Genomic DNA, 22,185 nt, shown 5'->3' with positions numbered 1-22,185 from the left:
ATCAGCTTGCTACTGTATGCATAAAAGTACATGGCATTATCAACCATTCACACTTAACACCTAGCCAGCATCATTTCCAATTATGCAAATTACAGGGTGGGTAATTTGTTTAGCACTTGTAAAACTCTGAAATCACCTTTCATTCTTCTGAACTCCAGCAAAAATTGGACAATATTACTTAAACAACAGGAATTCTGCAGATGCTGGAAATTCAAGCAACACACATCAAAGTTGCAGGTGAACGCAGCAGGCCAGGCAGCATCTCTAGGAAGAGGTACAGTCGATGTTTCAGGCCGAGACCCTTCGTCAGGACTAATAATATTACTTAACTTCTTTTTGTAGTTCAGTCTCGTCATTCCAGAAATCAACATATTAAGCAACACACACAAAATGCTAGAGGAACAGCAGGTCAGGCAGCATCTATGGAAATGAATAAACAGTCAACATTTCAGGCCAAGATCATTCTTCAGGACTGAAAAGGAAGGGGTAAGACACCGGAATCTACATAGTAATCTATATTTCATCATCTCCAGACAAGTATTCAAAGACCTAGAAGAACTACAGTTGTAAATCCACTAGGAACCTTTTTCAATAGCAGCAAGACTTCTATTCCAGCCATCCTAATTATCTGATGAATCTGTTTGTTAATATTTTGCATTTTATGGAAGCTGTAGATGTAGCATCACAAATCAAGAAAGGGAAAAAAGAAGGAAACTACGACTGGCTGGCCTAACATTTATCATTGAGTAAATACAAGAAACTGTTACTCAGCAAGTAGTAACGGAAAATAGAGTCAACTTCATTTCATGAAGGGGAAATTGTGTTTCACCAATTTGTAAGACAGAGCATGTAACAAGGAGGCTGAGGGGTATCCTTATAGAGGATTATAAAATTAAAAAAGGAGAAATACAAGATACATAGTCAGATTTTTTTCCTAAGGCAAAAGAATCAAGAACTAGAGAGCACAGATTTAAGCTGAGAGGGGAGAAACTTAAAGGAGATAAAATGGTTATGCCTTTCATGCAGAGGCTGGTGGTTATTTGGAATGAAAAGGAGATGGTGGATGTAGATATAATTACAACATTTAAAGGCACTTGGACAAGTACTTGGATAGGAAAGGCATAGAGGAACATGAGCCTAAAGCAGACAATGGGAGTGGCTGAGATAGGCATAAACGAGTTGGGCTGAATGTGCTCAATCTTGTGCTATATGATTCTTTAATTCAATGGGAAATCAGTGGATATAGTAAATTTAGATTTCCAAAAGGGATTTAATAAACTGTCCCATTTAATATTACCTCATAAAACATGATCCCAATGCCTCACGCAAAATATTTTCTTTATTTGTTTCACAGGATATGGGGTTGCTGACAATACCATCATTTATTGCCGCATTTAATTTCCTTTGGAACATTGATGGTGAACCAACTTCCTGAAGCACTGCAGTTCTTTAAGAATGCAGTCCAGTGATGGTAAAGGACTGCAGATATAGGATGTTGTGTAACTTGGAGTGGTACCTTCAGTGGTAATTTTTTTTTTCCAAAAATACTTTATTCAGAAATATTACAAAATAAAAATAATTACATACAGGAAAAGAAAACCATTCATTGACTGTGAGTCCTTATTCAATACAGTTATTAACAATAAAATTTTGCGTTGACTCTCTGTTCATTTACAAATGAAAGATGTTTACAGTAAATCATGCGTTTACTCTCAATCCTTGGTCAAGAGTTAAGACTTATTAACAATCAAAATTTTCAACAATAAAGGCAGGCAATGGCTCTAATACTTTCCCAAATTAACAATTCCACCCACTCCTTGGGCACCATGTTGATTATATGTCCACACCGCTGATGTGGTAATCTTCCGATACACATGTAGCCACTAGTGAGGCTTGGTTGTAGGAGGGGCAGGACTGCAGCTCAATATTCTGGATTTCCGTTGTCTTAGATGTGATAGGGCGGGAGGAATTAAAAGGGGAGTGGTGGTGTTATGAATCAGGGAAAATTTCACAGCAGTGCTCAGTTAGGGCAGACTGGAGAACTTGTCTGGTGAGACTTTATGGGTGGAACAGAGGAATAAGAATGGTATGAGCATGTTAATGGGGCTGTACTATAGACCACCCAACAGTCCGTTGGATTTAAAGGAACAGATTTGTAGAGGGATTGCAGACTGTTGTGACATATTGACTGGCAATCCCGTACTGTAGAAGGACTAGATGAGATAGAATTTGTCAAATGTGTTCAGGAAAGTTTTCTTAATTAGTACAAGAGAGTGTGAATGAGAGAGGGCTAGTGACGGAAGTTTGTGCAGGGGAACACATTGTATCTAGTGATCATTAGTTTCAAGATAATTATGGAAAAAAGGATGGGTCTGGTCCTGGGGTTGAGATTCTAAATTGAAGAAAGGCCAACATTAATGACATCAGAAAATATCTGACAAGTGTCGATCAGGACAGGCTGTTTTCTGGCAAAGGTGTACTTGGGAAGTGAGAGGCCTTCAAACATGGCATTTTAGAGAGTACAAAGCTTGTGCCTGACAGAATAAAAGGCAAGCATAACAGTTTTAGGGAACTTTGGTTTTTAAGAGATATTGAGGTCCTGGTTAAGAAAAAATAAAGGAGGTGCATAGCAGGTATAGGCAGGTAGGAACAAATGAGATATTTGAGGAGTATAAGAAATGCAAGGGAACACTTGAGAAAGAAATCGGGAAGGGGGGTGGGAGAGCTAAAGGAAAGCATGAGGTTGCTCTAGCAGACAAAGTGAAGGAGAATCCTCAGGGCTTCTACAGATATGTTAAGAGCAAAAGGTTTGCAAGGAACAAAATTGGTCCTTTGGAAGGTCAGAATGATAATGTATGCATGGACCCAAAAGAGATGAGAGAGATCTTAAATGGAGTTTTTGCTCTGTATTTACTTGGGAGACGGACACAGAATCTACAGAAGTGAGGCAAAGCAGCAGCGAAGTCATGGACCCTATAAAGGTTACAGAGCAGGAGGTGTTTTCTGTCTTGAGGCAAATTAGGGTGGACAAATCCCAGGGCCTGACAAGGTGTTCCCTCGGACCCTGTGGGAGGCAAGTGCAGAGATTTCAGGAGCCCTAGCAGAGATATCTAAATCATCCTTAGTGACAGGTGAGGTACTGGAGGACTGGAAAATAGACAATGTTGTTCCACTGTTTAAGGAAGTCTCTAGGAATAAACAAGAAAACTAGGAATAAATCTGTGAGTCTGACATCAGTTGTGGGAAAGTTATTGGAATGCATTCTAAGGAATTGGATATTGGATATATGAGTTTTTAGATAAACAGGGACTGATCAGGGATAGTTTGCATGGCCTTGTGTGTGGTAAGTCATGTCTCACCAATCTTATATTTTGAGGATGTTACCAGGAAAGCTGATGAAGGCAAGCCAATGGATGTTGGCTACATGGGCTTTAGCAAGGCATTGACAAGGACTTTTTTGAGGTTGGTCAAAAGTTCAGATGCTCGGCATTCAGGATGAAGTAGTAAATTAGATTAGGCACTGGCTTTGCAGGAGAAGCCAGAGAGTGGTAGTAAATGGGTGCCTCTCTAACAGGAGGCCTGTGACTAGTGGAGGGCTTCAGGGATCAGTGTTGGGTGCATTGCTGTTTGTCATTTATATCAATGATCTGGATGATAATATGGTTAACTGGATCAGCAAACTTGTGCATGACACCAAGATTGGCAGTGTAATGGACAGTGAATAAGACTATCAAAGCTTGCTGTGGGATCTGGACCAGCTAGAAAAATGGCAGATGGAATTTAATGTAGACAAGTGCGAGGTGTTGCACATTGGGAGGATCAACCAGGGTAGGTGTTACACAGCGAGCAGTAGGGCACTGAGGAGTGCGGTTGAACAAAGGGATCTGAGAACACAGGTCTGTAATTCTTTAGAAATAGCGTCACAGGTAGATAGAGTCATAAAGGAAGATTTTGGTACTTTGGCCTTCATAAATCAAAGTATTGAGTACAGGAGTTGGGATGTTTTATGTTGAAGTTGTATAAGACTGGCGAGGCCTTATTTTAAGTATCATGTGCAGTTTTGGTCATGTACCTATAAGAAAGATGTAAATAAGATTGAAAGAGTACAGAGAAAATTTACAAGGATGTTGCCAGAACTGGAGGATCTAAGTTATAAGGAAAGATTGAATAGGTTAGAACATTATTCCCTAAAACGAAGAAGATTGGGGGGAGAGTTGCAGGCTTTTTCTACTAAGATTGGGTGAGACGAAAACTAGAGGTCACAGGATAAGGGTGAAAGGTGAAATGTTTAAGGGAAACATGAGGGGATACTTCTTCACTCAGAAGATGGCGAGAGTGTGGAATGAGCTGCCAACACAAGTGGTGGATGTAATTTTGACTGCAATGTTTAAGAGAAGTTTAGATAGCTACACGGATGGGAGGGGTCTGGAGGGCTATGGTCTGGATGCAAGTCAATGGGAATTGGCAGTTTAAATGGTTTCAGCACAGACTTCAGGGCCAGTTCCTGTGCTGTAGTTTTCTATGACTCTATGACTTGTCATCCTTATCTTGCCTGTAGCTAGAAATTTTGAGGTGGGAGGTGGGATCAAGCTAGCCTGGTGAATGACAGGAGTGCCTTATACAGATGGCATACAGTTGTGCCAGTGATGGAAGGAGTAAATATTTAGCTTGGATGGGACACCAATCACACAGGTAGTTTTATCCTGAACAGTGCTGAGATTCTTAATTATCTTTGGAGACATACTCATTCATAGAACATAGAACAGTATAGCACAGGAGCAGATCATTCGGTCCATGGTATCTTGGCAATGATTCCAGTCAAAACTAGTCCCATCTGCACTTACATTATATCTCTCCAGTTCTTGCCTTTTCATATGCCTGTCTAAATAACTCTTGAACATTACAATCATATCTGCTTCATGGCAGTGAATTCACTGTGCTTAAAAAAAACTTATCTCATAAATCTCCTTTAAACATTACCCCTTTCACCTTAAAGCTACGTCCACTAGCATTTGACATTTCTACCCCAGGAGGAAGAATTTATGCCGCCTATAATTTTAAATGCTTCTATCAGGTCACCCTCAGCCCCCAACACTCTGGAAAGAACAATCCAAGTGATCATTATACTGGTGCTCCATTATCTGGGCAACATCCTGGTGAACCTCTTCTGCACTCTCTTCAAAACTACAACATATCCCTGTAATGCAGCAACCAGAACTGGATGCAATACTCCAAACAAGGCCTAACTAAAATTTTATACATCTGCAACATGATTTCCTGGCATTTATACTCAACATCCGAATCAAAAAAAGGCCTGGGGTGTATGCCATATGCCTTTATGTATCAACATATCTACTTGAGGGAGTTATGGACTTGCACCCTGAGATTCTTGTATACTTCAAAGCTCTTAAATGTCCTACCGTTTACTGTATATTTGACTGTTTATTTATATTTGACCTCCCAAAGGGCATCATCTCATACATGTCAAGATTAAACTCCATCTATCATTTCTTTGCCCTTAGTTTCAGCTACTGAATCCTTTGACAGCTTTCCTCACTATCTGCAACTCCACTCTGTCTGCAAACTTATTAGTCAGCACACCAACATTTTTGTTCAAAACATTTAATATGTTTCATAAACTGAGGTCACATCACTAATCCTTGTGGAACACCACTGGTCACAGACCTCCAGTCAGAGAAACACCCCTCCACCACTACCCTGGTCTTCTATGGCCAAGAAGGCTCAAATTAAATATAATTATCATTCAAGCCATACATAGATACAGCTGAAGGAGATAGCATTTGCAATGCAGCAAATATATAACTTGTCACTCACTCATAGGGCCAGATAAGGGACAGGAGTCAATTCAGCACATTCAAAGGCATTGTACAAGAAACTCCACACAGACAGCACCTGAGGACTAAACCCAGGTTGCTGAGGATTGTGAAGCAACAATAAAGATAAAGATTAAAGATTAGTTTTATTTAACACTTACATAGAAACATACAGCGAAATGCATAGTTTGCATCAAATCAATCAGTGAAGATAGTGTTGAGCAGCCTGCAAGTGTCACTATATGTCTGGCACCAAAGTAGCATACCCACAACTCACTAAGCATAAGTGCACACCTTTGGAATGTGGGAGGAAACCAGATCGCCCAGGTGAAATCCACAAGGACATTGGGAGTACGTACAAACTCCTTACAGATAATGGTGCAAATTGAATCCCAGTCTTACAGCTGGCACTGTAATAGCAATGCATTAACTGCTATGTTACCATGCTGTCCAATGTGTACTACATGTTGTACCACGGTGTCTCCCTTTTACTTCATTCCTTTTTTCCTTGTTAGCGAAATTGGTAAAAGACTTGAATGTGGAACAGCAGAAAATACAGTGCTTAATGCACTGAAATAGCAGATGCAGTGAAACAACAAATCACGGCATTTCAGAACTTCGCAATGCATCAAATATATAACTTGTCTCTCACACCTAGGGTCAGATAAGGAACATGAGTCAAGCAAAAAAAAAATCACCCTCATCCAAACTATTTATGTAGATAAAAATGAACTGTGTTTCAGTTGTAGGAAAAATAGGGTGCAAAACAATAAACATTTCAATTGCATTAACGGATATAACTTGCTCAGAGAAGCTTCACATTGTCACCACATTCTATAACCTGTCTCAACTTGCAACACCATGAGAAAGTCATCTGAAATTTCCACCCTCCCACTCCTTGCATGGTCAACCCCTCAAAGGCATTTAAATATTTTACAAAATTGGATTTTACAATGAAGCCAATCAGAAGGTCACTCCCCAAATGCATCACTTCAGGATGCCACTAAAGCTCAAGGGTTAAGGATAACCATTTCCTGAAATCAGTTTAACACATGTTTTCAAACTCAAATTGCTTCAGTGCTACAGCACATACAAGACACATTTCCTGTTTTTGCTGGTCTTTGTGTCTGCACCCGTGTGCAAGCCTTGAGGCATTTCCTGTGTTTCTCAATGTTATCTTTCACTCTCCAACCCCCCACTTCCATCACCACCATTCACCCTCACAGGAAGAAGCATCACCAATGCCAAAAATATTGAGCTCTGTTAAAATTAAATAGCTGTCACACCAGGCTGGGTTTAACGAACCTACATTTGATATCAACCACAGCATCCAGTTTTAAATCAGTGAAGGGAGAGTTCAGAACAAACTAGAAAACTATCAATATTGTGTATGAATGCAATGGTAGACAGTTGGCTTTCTATCTTTGCATAATCTTAGCAGGACTTTTGAGAGTATATGTCTGAATCTGATATTTTTATTGGTTGTAATATACAAAATCAAAAACTAATTACTGTATTTGATAACAAAATATGAAGTTTAAAAGTTGGGATTCATTTGAAAAATGATTTTAATATATTAATTATAATACCTTTTCAGATTAGATGTAATGTACATACAAGAGAGGGTTTACTTTTTATGTATTGTTTGTCTTCAAAAGATTAAGGGTGAATAGAATAGATGGATCTGACATGGTAAATGCAGAAATAGTTCCATCCTGTATGGGATAGTTCAAAAGCGGAGGCAATAAGTAGGGGATAATATTTTATTCACGATAAACCTCTTAATAGAAGATTAAGAAGTAGAATGTTAGCACATGAATTGATGTGAATTAAAATATGACTGAAGTAAAATGAAAGCGTGAGAAGAAAAGACTAGATAAAGAAGAGAAAATCCTGCATTTATACAAAGCCTTTTGCAACTTCTGGTCCCAAAAAACTTAACGTTAAATACTTCCGTGTAATTTAGAGAGCACGACAAATAATGTTGTTCAGAGCCTAGAAATTCTTCTGTTTTGTTACAGCACTGACTTTGGATTTAAAACCATTTCTACGAATGTGGGGAAGAAATTGTCTCTGCCATATATTCCATTCATTACAATTATGAATCTGTGCCCTTTGCATTATTACTCATGGAAGTGATGCATTAGTTCAGGGGTTCCAACCTTTTTTATGTCATGGACCCCTACCATTAACCAAAGGGTTTGTGGACCTCAGGTTAGGAACCTCTTGTTACAAAGTCAAACAAGAAACATAAACTCCTACCATGACAGGAACCTTAGAGGTGTTAATTCTCAACTCTACTTCATGAATGGAGCTTCTTTGAGCAAATTTTCCCTCAGGTAGGTTTTGCGACCAGGACACCTTGTGATCTGAGATAAGCATTCAAGGCAGTGATTGGTGAAGTCAGGCTCCTAGCCAAGAAAGTGAAGATAGCTTGGAGATGGAAGATATTAGAACAATTTTAAAAGACTCTAGGCTTTGATTCACAGATATACCCATCATTGTCTCAGATAGGGAAGGGCCCTTTAAGTTAAGTGTCATGCAGTCTTCATTCAAGAGCCATGCAGTTTTCTAACAATAAATTAATTCTGAAAAAAATCACTTTTTCATGCTCCAAAAGCACAAAGGATTGTGCTATAATTTATCTGTTCAATTTGCACACATTGCTGATTGCATTTTGCAATTGTCTTTTGGACAAAATCTATCATAGAACATATAAAAATGTTAGGCTACCTAGTGGGACTTCTAACTCACTGATCTTCCTGCCACAACTTAAACATTTCTGGAATAATTTAAGTATATTTCAGAGTAAAAGGGGCACTTATTTCATGTCTTGTCCTTAAGTCAGCATTTCTGTTAATACTGAGCACTGCACTGGCAGATTTGGATTAGTTTTAGTGCACATGCTGGAACAGGACTTGAAGCCACATTCTTCTAACATTTTGGTCGTGTGGAATGTAAGCGAGAGCACAGATCAGTTAGGTTGAAAGACCTGCTTCTTTGTGCAACACTACATAAATTTTAATACTTACGTTGAACAGCCATCTCAAGTAATATGAATGCAAAAAGTCTTTTGATCTTTCATTTCCGATTGTCAATGCAACATTGACTGTTTTGACTTTTCCAGTCTCCTCACACCCTCTAAATGTCCAGAATTCCATTCACCTCACCTCAATCCAATCCTGACCTCGGCATGAAATACACAAATTAAGGTATTATCACTGTAATCTGGTGCACTGACCACTACCTTGCAGAAGCCTGCTGCCAGCTTTCTGACACCTCCTCACTTCTTCCTCTTGACCATGACTCCATTAATAAGCACTATCCCATCATCTCCCAGACTGTTGCACATCTCACAGTGCCTCAACTTCAGAATGCCCATTTCTATCTCTTATGAAAGATCCATAAACTGGGATGCCCTGATAAGCCCATTGTTCCTGTCTACTCTTGACCCATTGAACTCATTCTTCATACCAGGTCACCATCACTCTCCTCTTGTCCAGCCTCTTACCACTCAATCTGGGAACACATCTCTGGCCACCATTATGCAGGTCTTAGAGCCCTTAGGGCTGCTACCATCAGGAAGAAAGCACAGGAGCCTAAGGATTCACACCACCAGGTTCAAGACAGATACTACCCCTCAACAACCAGGCTCTTGAACCAAAGAGGATAACTTCACTCAATTTCCCTGGGCCGGTCATTGAAATGTTCCCACAACCTATGGATTCACTTTCAAGTAGTCTTCATCTCATGTTCTTCATATGTATTCCTTTATTTATTAATTATTATTTCTTTCTTTTTGTATTTGCACACTCATTATCTTTTGCATACTGGTTGAACACCCAAATTTGTGAGGTCTTTCATTGATTCTATTATGGTTATTATTCTATTATGATTTATTGAGTATACCCAAAAGAAAATTAATCTCCAGGTTGTATATGGTGACATATAAAAGTTTTGATAATAAATTTAAACTCGAACTTTCACTTCTATCTTGAATCAGTTCTCCTCCATCAACACAGTTCATCCTCTCGGCAGAGCTTGTCTGAAAGTGTTGACATGCACCTTCTGCCTCCAAAGATGTTGCCTGACCTGCTTTCAAGGTGTAAATAATTTGTCTTAAAACAGTTTTTAGAATGCTTGAAAAATACCTGCAAAACGTATCTTCCAGTTTGTAGGGGGGAAAATCACACTCCTTTTCCTTAGTAGCCCACTCCAATCCATTGGAACAACAACTATCGAATGGACTCTGCACTGTGACTGGAAGGAAAGAAAATATATGAACAGAATACTTCCTCTTCTGTAAAGGGCAGGAGCGCCCCTCCCCCCCAACCTCTTGGCTTCTGATTTGCTAAGTGTAAGGTCTATATCCATAGTTGAACTTTAAAGAGGTTTTTTGGCCAAACAATCAACCCACTCATTGCCCTCAACACCTCCACGTGCAGGGACCCATAAGAAGCAGACGCTCACAAGAAAAGCATAAATTAAACATAAAATTTGCACAGTTTTTACAATAAAGGACACAATTAGTACAAAAGAAATACCAAGTCCATTTTAGTGCAAAGTGATAAAAATGGACATAGTGTTGCTGAACTGTAGTGATTCAGTTTGTGCCAATTTAACCTCACAGACATTCATGCACATTTTCCAGCAAGTGATCCTGTAAAACTCTATCAATCACTCCCCATCTTTAAAGCTCACCAATCTGGTTCGTTTACCCACTCAGCTGCTACAAACCAGTCAGTCATTAGAGAGGACTGGACCATATAATACAGTCTTTAATTTCAAAGATGTGAAAACAAGTCAGTCAGCTAAATTACTAACAGCTTTGGCAAGTGAATCCTTGATCCTTCTTGATCTTTAAATGTTCAATGTTAAAAGAACAGTATGAACAGGCTGAGCAAGCATCATCAAAAACTGAGACATGATGACAAAATTTATTGCAAAACATTCTGCATTCCAGACTTCTGTGAAAATGCCAGAAATTAAAATTAGACTGCAAGACATTCCTATCTTTTTGATATTTTAATACTCCATTGCCAAATCCAAAGTATTACTTAAACTGCATCTAAAAATTGTAATAAATCATCTCCAGCAGACAAGAAATCTAAATAGCTGACAGATAAATGCATTCAAACTTAGATGTACGCAACAATTCAACCCTCAGACTGCAAAGAACAAGCACTTTTCAGGGATTACTGGCAGTTTCATTTGCAACAAAAATTTTTTTAATAAATCATGGATTACAGCTGAAAATCCGGAAACTGGAACAGACTTTGTGCCCTATACTTTCATAGCCAACTGAATACTTTTGCCAGACATAGTCTTTTGTAGAATTCATGATAAATACTGTTTGGTGATTAAAAGGGATATAAGTACTGTGCCTTGACTCTAGTAGAAGAAGGTTGGACATGAAGTGAAGATAGCAGGATATTTAGTGCAAGGAGTAAGCTATCTCCAGATGAAACATTGGATTGTATAATATCCCTCGCATCTCGCCTACCGTGCATCAATTCCTCCAATTATTTCAGTCGATTGTGAGTCGGTAGGCCTTTGTGAAGTAAATGATATAAGGTACTCATCTGGCTCCTAAATATTGCAGTGAGTCACCAGATCTGATGCTCAATTTAAAATATTTGAATGTGTTGATCAATGTCCTCAACTTTGAACACTATGGATGCTGTTGCACAGTTCTGCTCTGGAGGGGTAGAGTTGCAAGAAGACATCATCAGTCATATCCAAATTAGGTATTCTTTGCCCCAAACAACTAAACTCAAATGCTGAAGCCAGTTCAAAATAGGGGAGAGTTGTTAGATATGCAAAGGCTGGAAATAGCATTGTAATCCCCAGAGTGCAGAACCATTGACCATGAATCTCCACTGACTGTACTTAGATTAGATAATGATATGTTGGGTGCCTTTCTGTTTAAAAAGGCAACTCAGAGGCTGTACTGATACCATTGCAGGGATTGAAGAGATTGTTCCCTCCTGGACACCATGGTTCACTTCTCCATCTTCAAATATACTGTGCCTCTTTCCTTTCCTGTACTACCTTTGCACTTAACAGCTAATGGAAATTATATTTCTGCATTTTTTTTTGTTTTTAGTTTTTATTCTGTTGTTGTCATGAGTTGTAAAGGAGACATATTATAGATAGTCACTTTTGGATTAATCCACTGACCATCTCAAGATGTCTGAATACACACAGTGACATTTTCCAATCACTTCCAACAACCTGATAGAAAAATGGTTTCTTTTCCTTCATAAATCTAGGTTAACAATATTTGAAATACAGGAAGAATAAGTAAACAAAGGATATTATACTTAAATACAACCACTGTATTCTGTGAGCTTAGTGGTGATGGCGGAACTAAACTTAGCAAATTACAATTTGGGCAACTGAGTTTTGTGTAATTTCATGTTTATGATGGATTCCTAGAATGTGGATTGGAATAGACAAATATTTATTCATCACAACCCTCTGGCTAATATATAATATAGCTTGATGATTTTGTTCTCAAATATTAATTTAAATATCAATTTATCTATATTTCAACTAAAGTGTCTAAAATCAAGTAATATTTTAGGTGTAGAGTTCCTGTCAGTTTAGCAAGGGCTGTAATGACTATTAATATATTAACTTGGTATATGAAAACTATTTAATGTAAATGTTTTATTGCAATACAATAATCAGAATGTCTACAAGAGAAAAGATTGATTAAAAATTAAGAAAATAAATGCTGGTACTTGATTTCTGTCTTAGGTAAAAGTAGCAAAAATTTTAAAAAGAAAATTGCCCAAAAATGTCACTTCTTCAACTGACTATATATCCATTGTGGATTTTTATTAATTTAATACTCATTTACTGAAATGTATATGTTAAACATTAGAATTAGACATTAAGATACAAGGGAAAGGAAATAACCAATAGGCAGAAAAGGTACAAGTTAATTTCATATACAAAATAAATATTTCTTTGTTCTCCAGGCCCACATGATCCAAACTTACACTTTGATGGTGAAATGACATCCGATCTTTGCTATGACAATGGGCTTCCCAATGGCCAAGTAATCCTACACTGCTGTTATATCAAACAAATACAGTAGATATAACACACACTATTCCTGGAATCCTGAAATCCACACAATTTCAAGCATTAGCAGCACTGGCCAATATTCCTTCTCCAAATATTCATTCTTAAGCTATATATATTTTCATATGAGGTCATGTATATAAACAGCAATCCATACCTCTCTATACAGAGAGATTTACTGATCATTTCTCCGACCTTTCCTTTGTGGATTAGAAATCTGTTCTCAGTCTTAAATATATCCAAGTCTGACCCCACTGTTCTTTGGTAGGAACGCCAAAGACTCATAACCCTCTTACAGAAGAAATTCTTCCTCATACGAGTTGCAAATGGTTGTCCCCTTATTCTAAGACTATCCCCTCTGCTTCTGGACTACTCTATATAAGAGCAAATATTCTCTTAACACTTACTTGCATGCTAAGAATCTCATATATTTCAATAAGATCACCTCTTATTCTTGTAAATCATAATGTGTAAAGTCCCAAACTGTTTAATGTTCCCTAGTTTAACAGACCATTTCCGGGATTACCCTTGTGAATCTTCAGAGAACCCCGCCAATGAAATAATACCTTTTCTTAAAAAGGAGGGCCAAAACAGGTGCTAGATGTGGTCTCAAGAGGGCCTTGTACTGTTACAGTAAGACTTCCCTACCTTTATGCTGCAACCCCTCAAAATAAAGGATAACATTCTATCAGCATTCCCTATTACCCTCTGCATTTGTGTATTAGCTTTTTCTGTTTCATACACCTAAATATTATTATATTGTGACTTTCTATATTCTTCTCTATTTAAATAATGTTCTGTTCTGCTTTTCCTTCCAAAATGAAATGCTTTATATTTTGCCCACTCACCTAATCAATCAACATCTCTATATACTGGTCTCTCACAACTTGTCTTTCTGCCTCTTTTTTTGGGTAGCCATTAATTTTCTTCATAAGTTATTGTTGTACAGATGCAGTTCTTGAGATAAAGACAACTTTAAAATAACTGCTTTATCCTTCCCTGTTAGCCAAAAGTCTAACCACGTCAATATGCTACCTCCAGCAGTGAGGGCTCTTGTATGTGATTTTACCTTTGTGAGGCACATTGTCAAGTGCCTTCGAGAAGTCCAATTACAACACATTGTGCTGTTGGTTTTCTTTGTATTTTTTCTATGTACATCTACCGATTCTCCTCTATCCACTCTGGTTGAGAAATCCTCAAAAGTTCAAAAGTCAGACCAGATTTCCATGTCTTAAAGCCATGCTGACTCTACAGTAGCTTGTGTTTAGCACTATGTTTTACAGTACTAGAGAACTGGGTTCAATTCCCGCCACTGTCTATGAGGACTTTGTACGTTCTTCCCGTGACCATGTGGGTTTCCTCTGGGTTCTCTAATTTCCTCGCACAGTCCAAAGACATACCAGTTAGCACGTTAATTAGTCATTGTAAATTGTCCCTAGGTTAGGCTAGGGTAAAATTGTGGGTTGCCGAGCAGTAGGGCTCAAAGGGCCTGAAGGGCCTATTCCACGCTGTAGCTCAATAAATAAAAAATAAATTACAATTTTCCTGATGTGTTGTTATTACTTTATTTTTATAGATTCTAATAGTTTTCATGCAATTGATGTTAAGACTAATCACCCATAGTTACAGTTACTACTTTTCCAATCTGTTGGCCGTGGTTTTTAAAGGAGCTGGTCACATAGACAGTGGACCCATTGGTTGAGATTTTTCATAACTCACTAAGTTCCAAAGGGTACCAGGAGATTGGGAAATCAGAAAATTGATTCCCTTGATTAAAAAGAAAGATGGAAGGCAGGGAACTCGAGGTCAGTTAAGCATTTTTTGGCAAAATTCTGGAGTCAGTAATCAAAGAGGAAGTAACTAACCATTTGGTTGGTTGAATTTAATCAAACCTCGTCAATAATGGTTTTGTGAAAGATAGATCATGTTTGACAAATTTGCTTGAATACTTTGAGAATGTGACAAGGAGAGCTGATGGGGGAACTGTAGATGTAGTATATTTAGATTTCTAAAAGGCATTTGATAAGGTGCCACATAAGAGGTTGATGCATAAATTAAGAGCTCAAGGTATTGGAATAATGATGTTAGAATGGATTGAAAATAGGCTGTCACACAGACTACTACTACTACGTCGACTCAAGCCTAGGAGGCCGGCGTCGGGCACGATGACGGACTCTCCACTTCTCCCTCTCCCTCATCAGTGTGTTCAGTTCATCTACATTAGCCATGCCGCTGTCTTCTAGGAGCGTATTGACCATAGTCTTGGGAGGGCGCCCAGGGTTCACCTTCTCGTGCTTGGGCTCCCATATGATGACTAGGCTGGCAGGTAGCTTGGGGTGGCGTAGACAGTGCCCCGCTAGTTGCAGTCTTCTCACCTTGATTTTAGTAGAGAGCATCGGTAGGTTGTTATAGAGCTCAACGTTCGTCATGTGCTGTTGTCAACTTACATCAACGGCCATCCGGAGCATTCATGTATAGCAACCATATAGAGACTTCCGCATCGTCTTGGTGAGAGTCCACGTCTCGCATCCGTACGTGAGAATGGACTCTATGACTGCTATGAAAATCCTCTTTTTAAGCCCTCTGGTCAGGCTTGACTTCCAGGTTTCCTTCATGTCGTTCAGAAGAAGGAAATTTCGTTCATTTCCTCATGTCACACAGAGCAGTGGAATAAATGTGTTCTTCTCATGTTGTAATGAGGACTTTATGAATCTGCAAGAGAATATAGACGGACAGAGACTGGACTGAGACCTGGCAAATGGAGTTTAATGTAAGATGAAGTGAGGTTATGTATTTTGATGAGAAAAATCAAAAGGTGTAGTATTAGCTAAATGGAGAGAGAATAGAAACGAGTGAAGTTAAGATGGATTGTTAGCAGATAGGTTCAACAAGAAAATAAGAAGGCAGTTTAAGAATAATGAGATTTGTTATGGTTGTACAGGGTTTTGGTAAGGCCACACCTGGATTGCTATGTCCAGCTTTGACCTATTTAACTAAAAAGAGTGAAAACTTAAACTCACTGATAGCTTTATCAGAAGGCAAGGTTCCATCCTTGCCTTTTCTTGCCAGTGGAGTTTTGTGAAGGGGTCTTCTCCACTGTGTTGCCTGTGGCCCAATTGGCATCTGGACCATACTACCGGATTTCACCCCGCCGCTCAGGCACGCAGGGACTGAAGGCAGAAATCTCGTGTAGGGAATCAGATTGGCATAATGCATCACACTGGCTCTCAGCCAGAGATTTACAACAGAGACATCTACTGCCAACTTAAACAACTCCTGTATTTTTATCAAGCTGGATTTTAACTATACTGTGATTGGTTTATCTTTCAAGCCATCAGAATAGCAAAAGTTTCTGCCTTGTGTTAACTCTTGAATTTGAAATTCAATCTGTAAAAAAAAATCACTGAAAGCTTCCTAGTCTTTCCAGACGTAACTACAAAAGAACCATAAGCTTAATGAGATGCTCTGCTGAAATATATTGCTATATGCAATTTGTTTGAGGTCTTGTTTTCATTAATTTGGTTATTGTCAGATTATACTGCACAACTGACAACAGAAGGAGGCTCTCCTTTTGCCAGAGAAGTCAGTAAATCTACACAGTATGAAGTATAAACTGGAGGTTTCATTGTGCAGTCATCTGAACCTGGTTTTAATTATCGTCAGACAGATTTCTGTTTTGTGACAGCTATCGTATGTTTCACATGTAGTCAATTATTTTTCTAAGAATCATTCAGCAGATTTCAATGTACTTGTCTGATAACGTACTTCACATTCTATCTTAATACTTCCAGAGCTGAAACCATGATCACCAGGAAGGCTGTTTTGCAGCTCATCATTATCATATTGTTCAAGTAGAGAATTGTTTTGCCCATTCCTGAAGGTTTCTTGTTTAACAGGTTCATTGATTAAAATTCCAGCTTTTTCTCAAAGCTATGCATTAAAATTGATGGTCATTCCAGCACTATACTTCATTCGGAGTTTGAAGACATTTGGTATGTCAACAAAAACACTCAAAAACTTCTATAGATGTATTGTGGAGAGCATTCTGACAGGCTGCATCACTGTCTGGTTATGTGGGGGGGTGGGGGGCGGTGTTGGCTACTGCACAGAACCAAAAGGAGCTTCAGAGGGTCATATAGGTTTAGTCGGCTCCATCTTGGGTACTAGCCTACAAAGTACCCAGGACATCTTCAAAGAGTGGTGTCTCAGAAAGGCAGCATCCAATGTTAAGGACCCCAGCACCCAGGGCATGCCCTTTTCTCACTGCTACCATCAGGCAGGAGGTGCAGAAGCCTGACGGCACACATTCAGTGATTTAGGAACAGCTTCCTCCCTTCTGGCATCTGATTTCTAAATAGGTATTGAATCCATGAACACTACCTCATTTTTAAAATATATATTATTTCTGTTTTTACACTTTTTTAATCTATTCAATATTCATATACTGTAATTTATTTATTTTATTCTTCTATATTATGTATTGCATTGAACTACTGCTGCTAAGTTAACAAATTTCACAACACACACTGGTGATAATAAACCTGATTCTGATTCTGATTCTTTGGTATATAGTAAATCTGGTAAGATTCTTGTAGAAAGGGTGTCCGTTAGCTTCTGGTAATCTTGCAGACAACTACGGGCCTACTGGTTCTCAGTCCCAGTCCATCTCTAACATTAACATAAAATAATGTGTGGTACAAATACAGGTCGACCTTCACTAATCCAGCACCATTGGGACCTGAGGAGTGCCGGATTAGTGAAAATCCCGAATTACAGAAGGATCACATTAAGCATAACCAGTGCCGGATTATCAAAAGGACTGGATTACAGGTAGTCAGATTAGTGATGGTCGACCTGTAATGATTTGTCTAATTTCATCTCTCTGCATGCAAACCTTACCCACTCCACCATCCCCTATCCAAATAGAACATGAATGGTGGTTCAGAGAAGACATACCGGCCTGCCAAATATTAATAGTAGTGCTTAATTGGAGACTGTAGTGTGAACCCATAATGGGATGTGAAGATGAAGTAAAAGTTTAGGACTCCGCTATTTAGAAAGTCTAATTTACAGACCCTGGGTCTACTTCTCCCACCAGACCTCAAAACATGGTCAATACTGTCCAATCATAACAAATAGATGATCCCTAAAGATGGGATCTCATTTAAACGTGCACCAACAGATGTTATACCACTAACGTGACTTTCCTAAATCTTGCTATCGTTAGAAAGTCAGCAATGGGGATTACAAATAAGTGCAACCAAACATTTATCAAGATGATTGAACCACCATTTTTAACTGCATTGCAGTTTGTGTGATACTTTTGGAGGTACTTCTGTATTTTATGCATATTTTATGTTTTTGTCATACTTTTTAAAAAGAATTATGAAAAGTTAAGTCTGTTCTTAAATAAATAACTTTATCCTGTGTGATAGCCATTCACCTACTTGAAGGAAACTTGGCAACGGGACAAAATTTCAATAACTGGTCAGGCTACTAAATGGCTCTCCATTTCAACTGCATGTAAGGTTCCATACTGTACCTTATTAAAATTACATTGGAATACAGGTTCAGAGGACAAACAGCTTTGCGTACAGAGAGCTATAGAGATGATATGGCTTGGGTGGGAGCTTTACAATTAGAATAGACACTCCTGTGCTTTTTAACATTACAATTTTTAACTGGGTTACAAAATCATGATGCAAATAGGCTGAAACCTGGCAAAGAAATCATTCTGCACAGCATATCAATAAATTCACCAAATGCAAATCACAGGTTTAAAATTCTACAAAACATGATTTTTTTTTACATATTCATCAAGATATTCTCCAAACCTGAAAAATATATACATGAACTGCCTTTGGTGAAGTTAGATACCAAAAGTGGCCATACTGAGGTTCTAATTGAGAATTAAAATTATATAAAAAATAGCAACCAGAGAAGTATCAGGCTATCTTCTGCTATAAATACAAGTTAGATTGACTGATCTGTAGAATTGTTTGGAGAAGTCCTTATACAGGGCCTCCAAAAATGCAGGTTTATTCTGAAATCCAGACAAAATTTAAGAAAAAGCCATAAATCACGATTAGAATCATTTTGAAGTATAAATCAGCTGTATCGACTGCTTAGTAAAAACAAGCAGTATGATTTTAACTATTGCAGGTAAAATGCTGAAACACTCCTTGATATATTTTCCACAGTGGACTTTGATTATCTATGTCCTTTTCAAATAGGTAACAAAGGAAGCTCTGTTTCAGACTGCCAACAGCTAGCCAGCATGGTAACATACGGCAAAGCCATGAAAGTACTTGTTTCAATGAATTTACTCTTACCTTGTAGTCTGAATAGTATCAGACTGAATAATATTTTCGAGGTTCTAGCTGAGAGATCCATCGGGCTGTAAACTAGAAAAGAAAACTTTCTGTTACAGTTTTTAAAAGAACAAAGATGCTGAATTCTGTTCCTTTTAAACAAAATGTCTAGTCTTCTTTAGTTTTCTCTGTTCTCTTGTTCCTTTACTCTTTCTGCAGCAGCCTTGAGTGAAGCAGCTTTTGACCACAACTCTTTTATAAAAAAAACGACAGGATTTACTTTGAAGGTCTGGCCCTTTCCAAAAGAGATTCCTTAGCAATTAGCCTGTAAGATTTCTGGCCAAACACCCAGAGGGGAGCTCAGCCAGGGAGGTGGGGGTTGCAGGGTTTCACTGCAGCAGTGCTCCTGCTGCTCTTAATTTACCAGTAAGTTTATGGCTTCCCTCTTTCAACCATTAGAATAATGAATGTTTCATTGAAGTACCACATTCTGACAGCCCTTCAGGAATAACTGTAATAAAGGCATTTTCCCTTAATTTTGTTGGATTAAAGGCATTGGATTCTTGGTCTTCTGTTTGCAAGCATCTAATATGAAACCTTCTGTCATGTAACAGTGCAATGAGACAAGACTTGAACAGCTTTCCTTGACCATTGCGGCAGACTATTTATGTGTCAATTGGCAAAACCTAGCTTCGATATTAACCCCTCCTACTCGCTGTTAAAAAGTAGCAGGATGTCAATAGGTTAAAAGGTAAAAAAAAAATGCATATTTCAAAGAGGTGGGAAACTTTGTAAATAAACTTAAATGAGGTTCTCATGGGAGAATTCTGAACTTGATTTAAAGTTAACTATATTCCAGTTTCCAAATAGGCTGGATGGAAATGAAATCCAAAACTGTTAAAAAGTCATAAATTTCATCAGTGAAAGAGTTATAGAACATAAAGGCGAAGAGTTACAAAGTCTTTCAACACAGAAACAGACCTTTCAGCCCATCATATTGGTGCCAGCCATCAAGAACCTATCGATTCTAGCTTCATTTTCCAACATTCAGCTTTTGACCTTGAGTGGCATAACATTACATGTGCTTATCTAGATGCTTCTTAAATGCTGTGAGAGTACCTGCCTCCATCACCCTTCTGGCAGCATGTTCCAGGTTTCTAACCCTCTCCTAGAGAAAAAAAATCTTCCTCAAATCTTTTTTAAATCTACGACATCTTACCTTACACTGATCTCTTCCCATTATAGACACAGTTGTTAAGGAAAAGATTTTCTCACTATCTATCCCACGTCCCTCATAATTTTGTATCTTTCAATCAAGCACCAGCCTAAACAGCTCCCCTCCATAGTTAAAATGCGCCATTCTTGGCAACACTTCTACAATCACTACCGAGGAATCAACTTCTTTCTATAATGTGGTGACTAAAACTGTACATGATATTTCAGCTGTGACCTAACTAATGTTTTGTGTAGCTATGCCAAACCTCCTTGCTCTTATATTTCATCTACTGGTTAATGGCACTTGTATGCCTTGTTAACTGCCTCATCTACTCGTGCTGGTTCCTACAGGGATCTCTGGACAAGTATGCCAAGGTTTCTCAGTTCTTTGTTGTATATATCTTAGCATTATTGGACATCACCTCATATCTTTCAGGATTAAATTTCATCTAATATTGAACAATATTGTTCTATAGATAAATGCTCCATCTTCACTGCCACACTTTTTACAGAACAACATAGAACATAAAACAGTACAGCACAGACAGACCTTTCGATCCACAATGTTGTGTTGAATTAATAAAATCAGTACTCAAATGCCAAACTAAACTAATCCCTTCTGACTACACAACATCATGTCCTTCCATGTCCTGCATGTCCATGTGCGTATCTAAAAGCCTCTTGAATGTCTCTGTTGTGGTTGCCTCCATCACCACCCCAGGTAGCGCATTCTGGACAGCCACCACTCTCTGTGTAAAACACTTGCCCTGCACATCTCCTTTAAATTCACCCCTCTGATCTTAAAAGCACGCCCTAGGTAATTACATATTTCAACCCTAGGAAAAAGATACTGACTGTCTGCTACATCTATACTTCTCATAATCTTATAATCCTCTATCAAATCTCCCGTCAGCCGCCATTGTTTTAGAGAAAATAACCCAAGATCGTCCATCCTATCTTTATAGTACATATGTGCCTTCTAATCCAGGCAGCATGCTGGTAAATCTGTTCTGCATCTTCTGCAAAGCCTTGTTATTCTTCCTATAATGAGCTGAATGCAATTCTCCAGATGCGGCCTAACTAGTTTTATAAATCTGTTACATAACTTCCCAATTCTGAACTCATTGACTTGACTACTAAAGGCAAGCATGCCTTTTGCCTTCTCAACCACCCTATCAACCTGTGTAGCCACTTTCAGGGAGCAATAAACTTGGACTCCAGGGTCCCTCTGCTTATCAACATTGTTACGGGTCTTGCCCTTAGTGTACTGTATCTTTACATTTAATCTGCCAAGGGGTAACACTTCACACTTGGCCAGGTTAAGCTCCATCTGTCATTCCCCACCCCTTTCTGCATCTGATCTATATCCAACTGTATCCTTTGGCTGTCATCTATTCTATCCACAACATCACCAGTCATTGTTTCGTCTGCAATTTAATTCCTGACCTATTTAAATTTTCATTTATATATACCACAAACAACAATATGGGTTCCTGCGGATAAACCTTTTCCCTAAAAATCCTCTTCAGCAACTTCCCGACCACAGACGTGAGCCACACCAGTCTATAGTTTCTAGGATTATCCCTATTTCTCTTCTTGAATAGAGATTCAGCATTAGCTATTCACCAATTCTATGGGTGAATTCTATGGATCTCACTTGTGGCTAGAAAGAACATGAAGATATTGGTCAAGGCCCCAGCAATCTCATCTCTTGTTTCTCTCAGTGATCTGGG

At 38.5% G+C, this 22,185-nt stretch overlaps 1 protein-coding gene across 4 annotated transcripts in view; it reads right to left on the bottom strand.

The window, feature by feature from the left end:
- fbln1 (fibulin 1) overlaps positions 1-19,855 on the bottom strand; it is a 99,959-nt gene extending 80,104 nt beyond the window's left edge. For 2 of the 4 annotated variants that reach the window (XM_072267790.1, XM_072267792.1), the window contains exons 1-2: positions 19,259-19,853; positions 9,986-10,094 (exon numbers count right to left, since the gene is read on the bottom strand). In XM_072267790.1, the coding sequence (XP_072123891.1) occupies positions 9,986-10,094; positions 19,259-19,319 (170 nt within the window). In that variant the 5' untranslated portion in view covers positions 19,320-19,853. Of the gene's footprint in view, positions 1-9,985; positions 10,095-19,258 lie in introns of all 4 variants that reach the window. The other 2 variants (XM_072267791.1, XM_072267793.1) reach the window with 2 other exon arrangements.
- Between the last annotated feature and the right edge of the window lie 2,330 nt (positions 19,856-22,185).

Source organism: Mobula birostris, chromosome 9 (assembly GCF_030028105.1).
Source record: "Mobula birostris isolate sMobBir1 chromosome 9, sMobBir1.hap1, whole genome shotgun sequence".
In the NCBI taxonomy this organism is placed as follows: domain Eukaryota; kingdom Metazoa; phylum Chordata; class Chondrichthyes; order Myliobatiformes; family Myliobatidae; genus Mobula; species Mobula birostris.
This window is presented reverse-complemented; position numbering and strand designations above follow the sequence as displayed.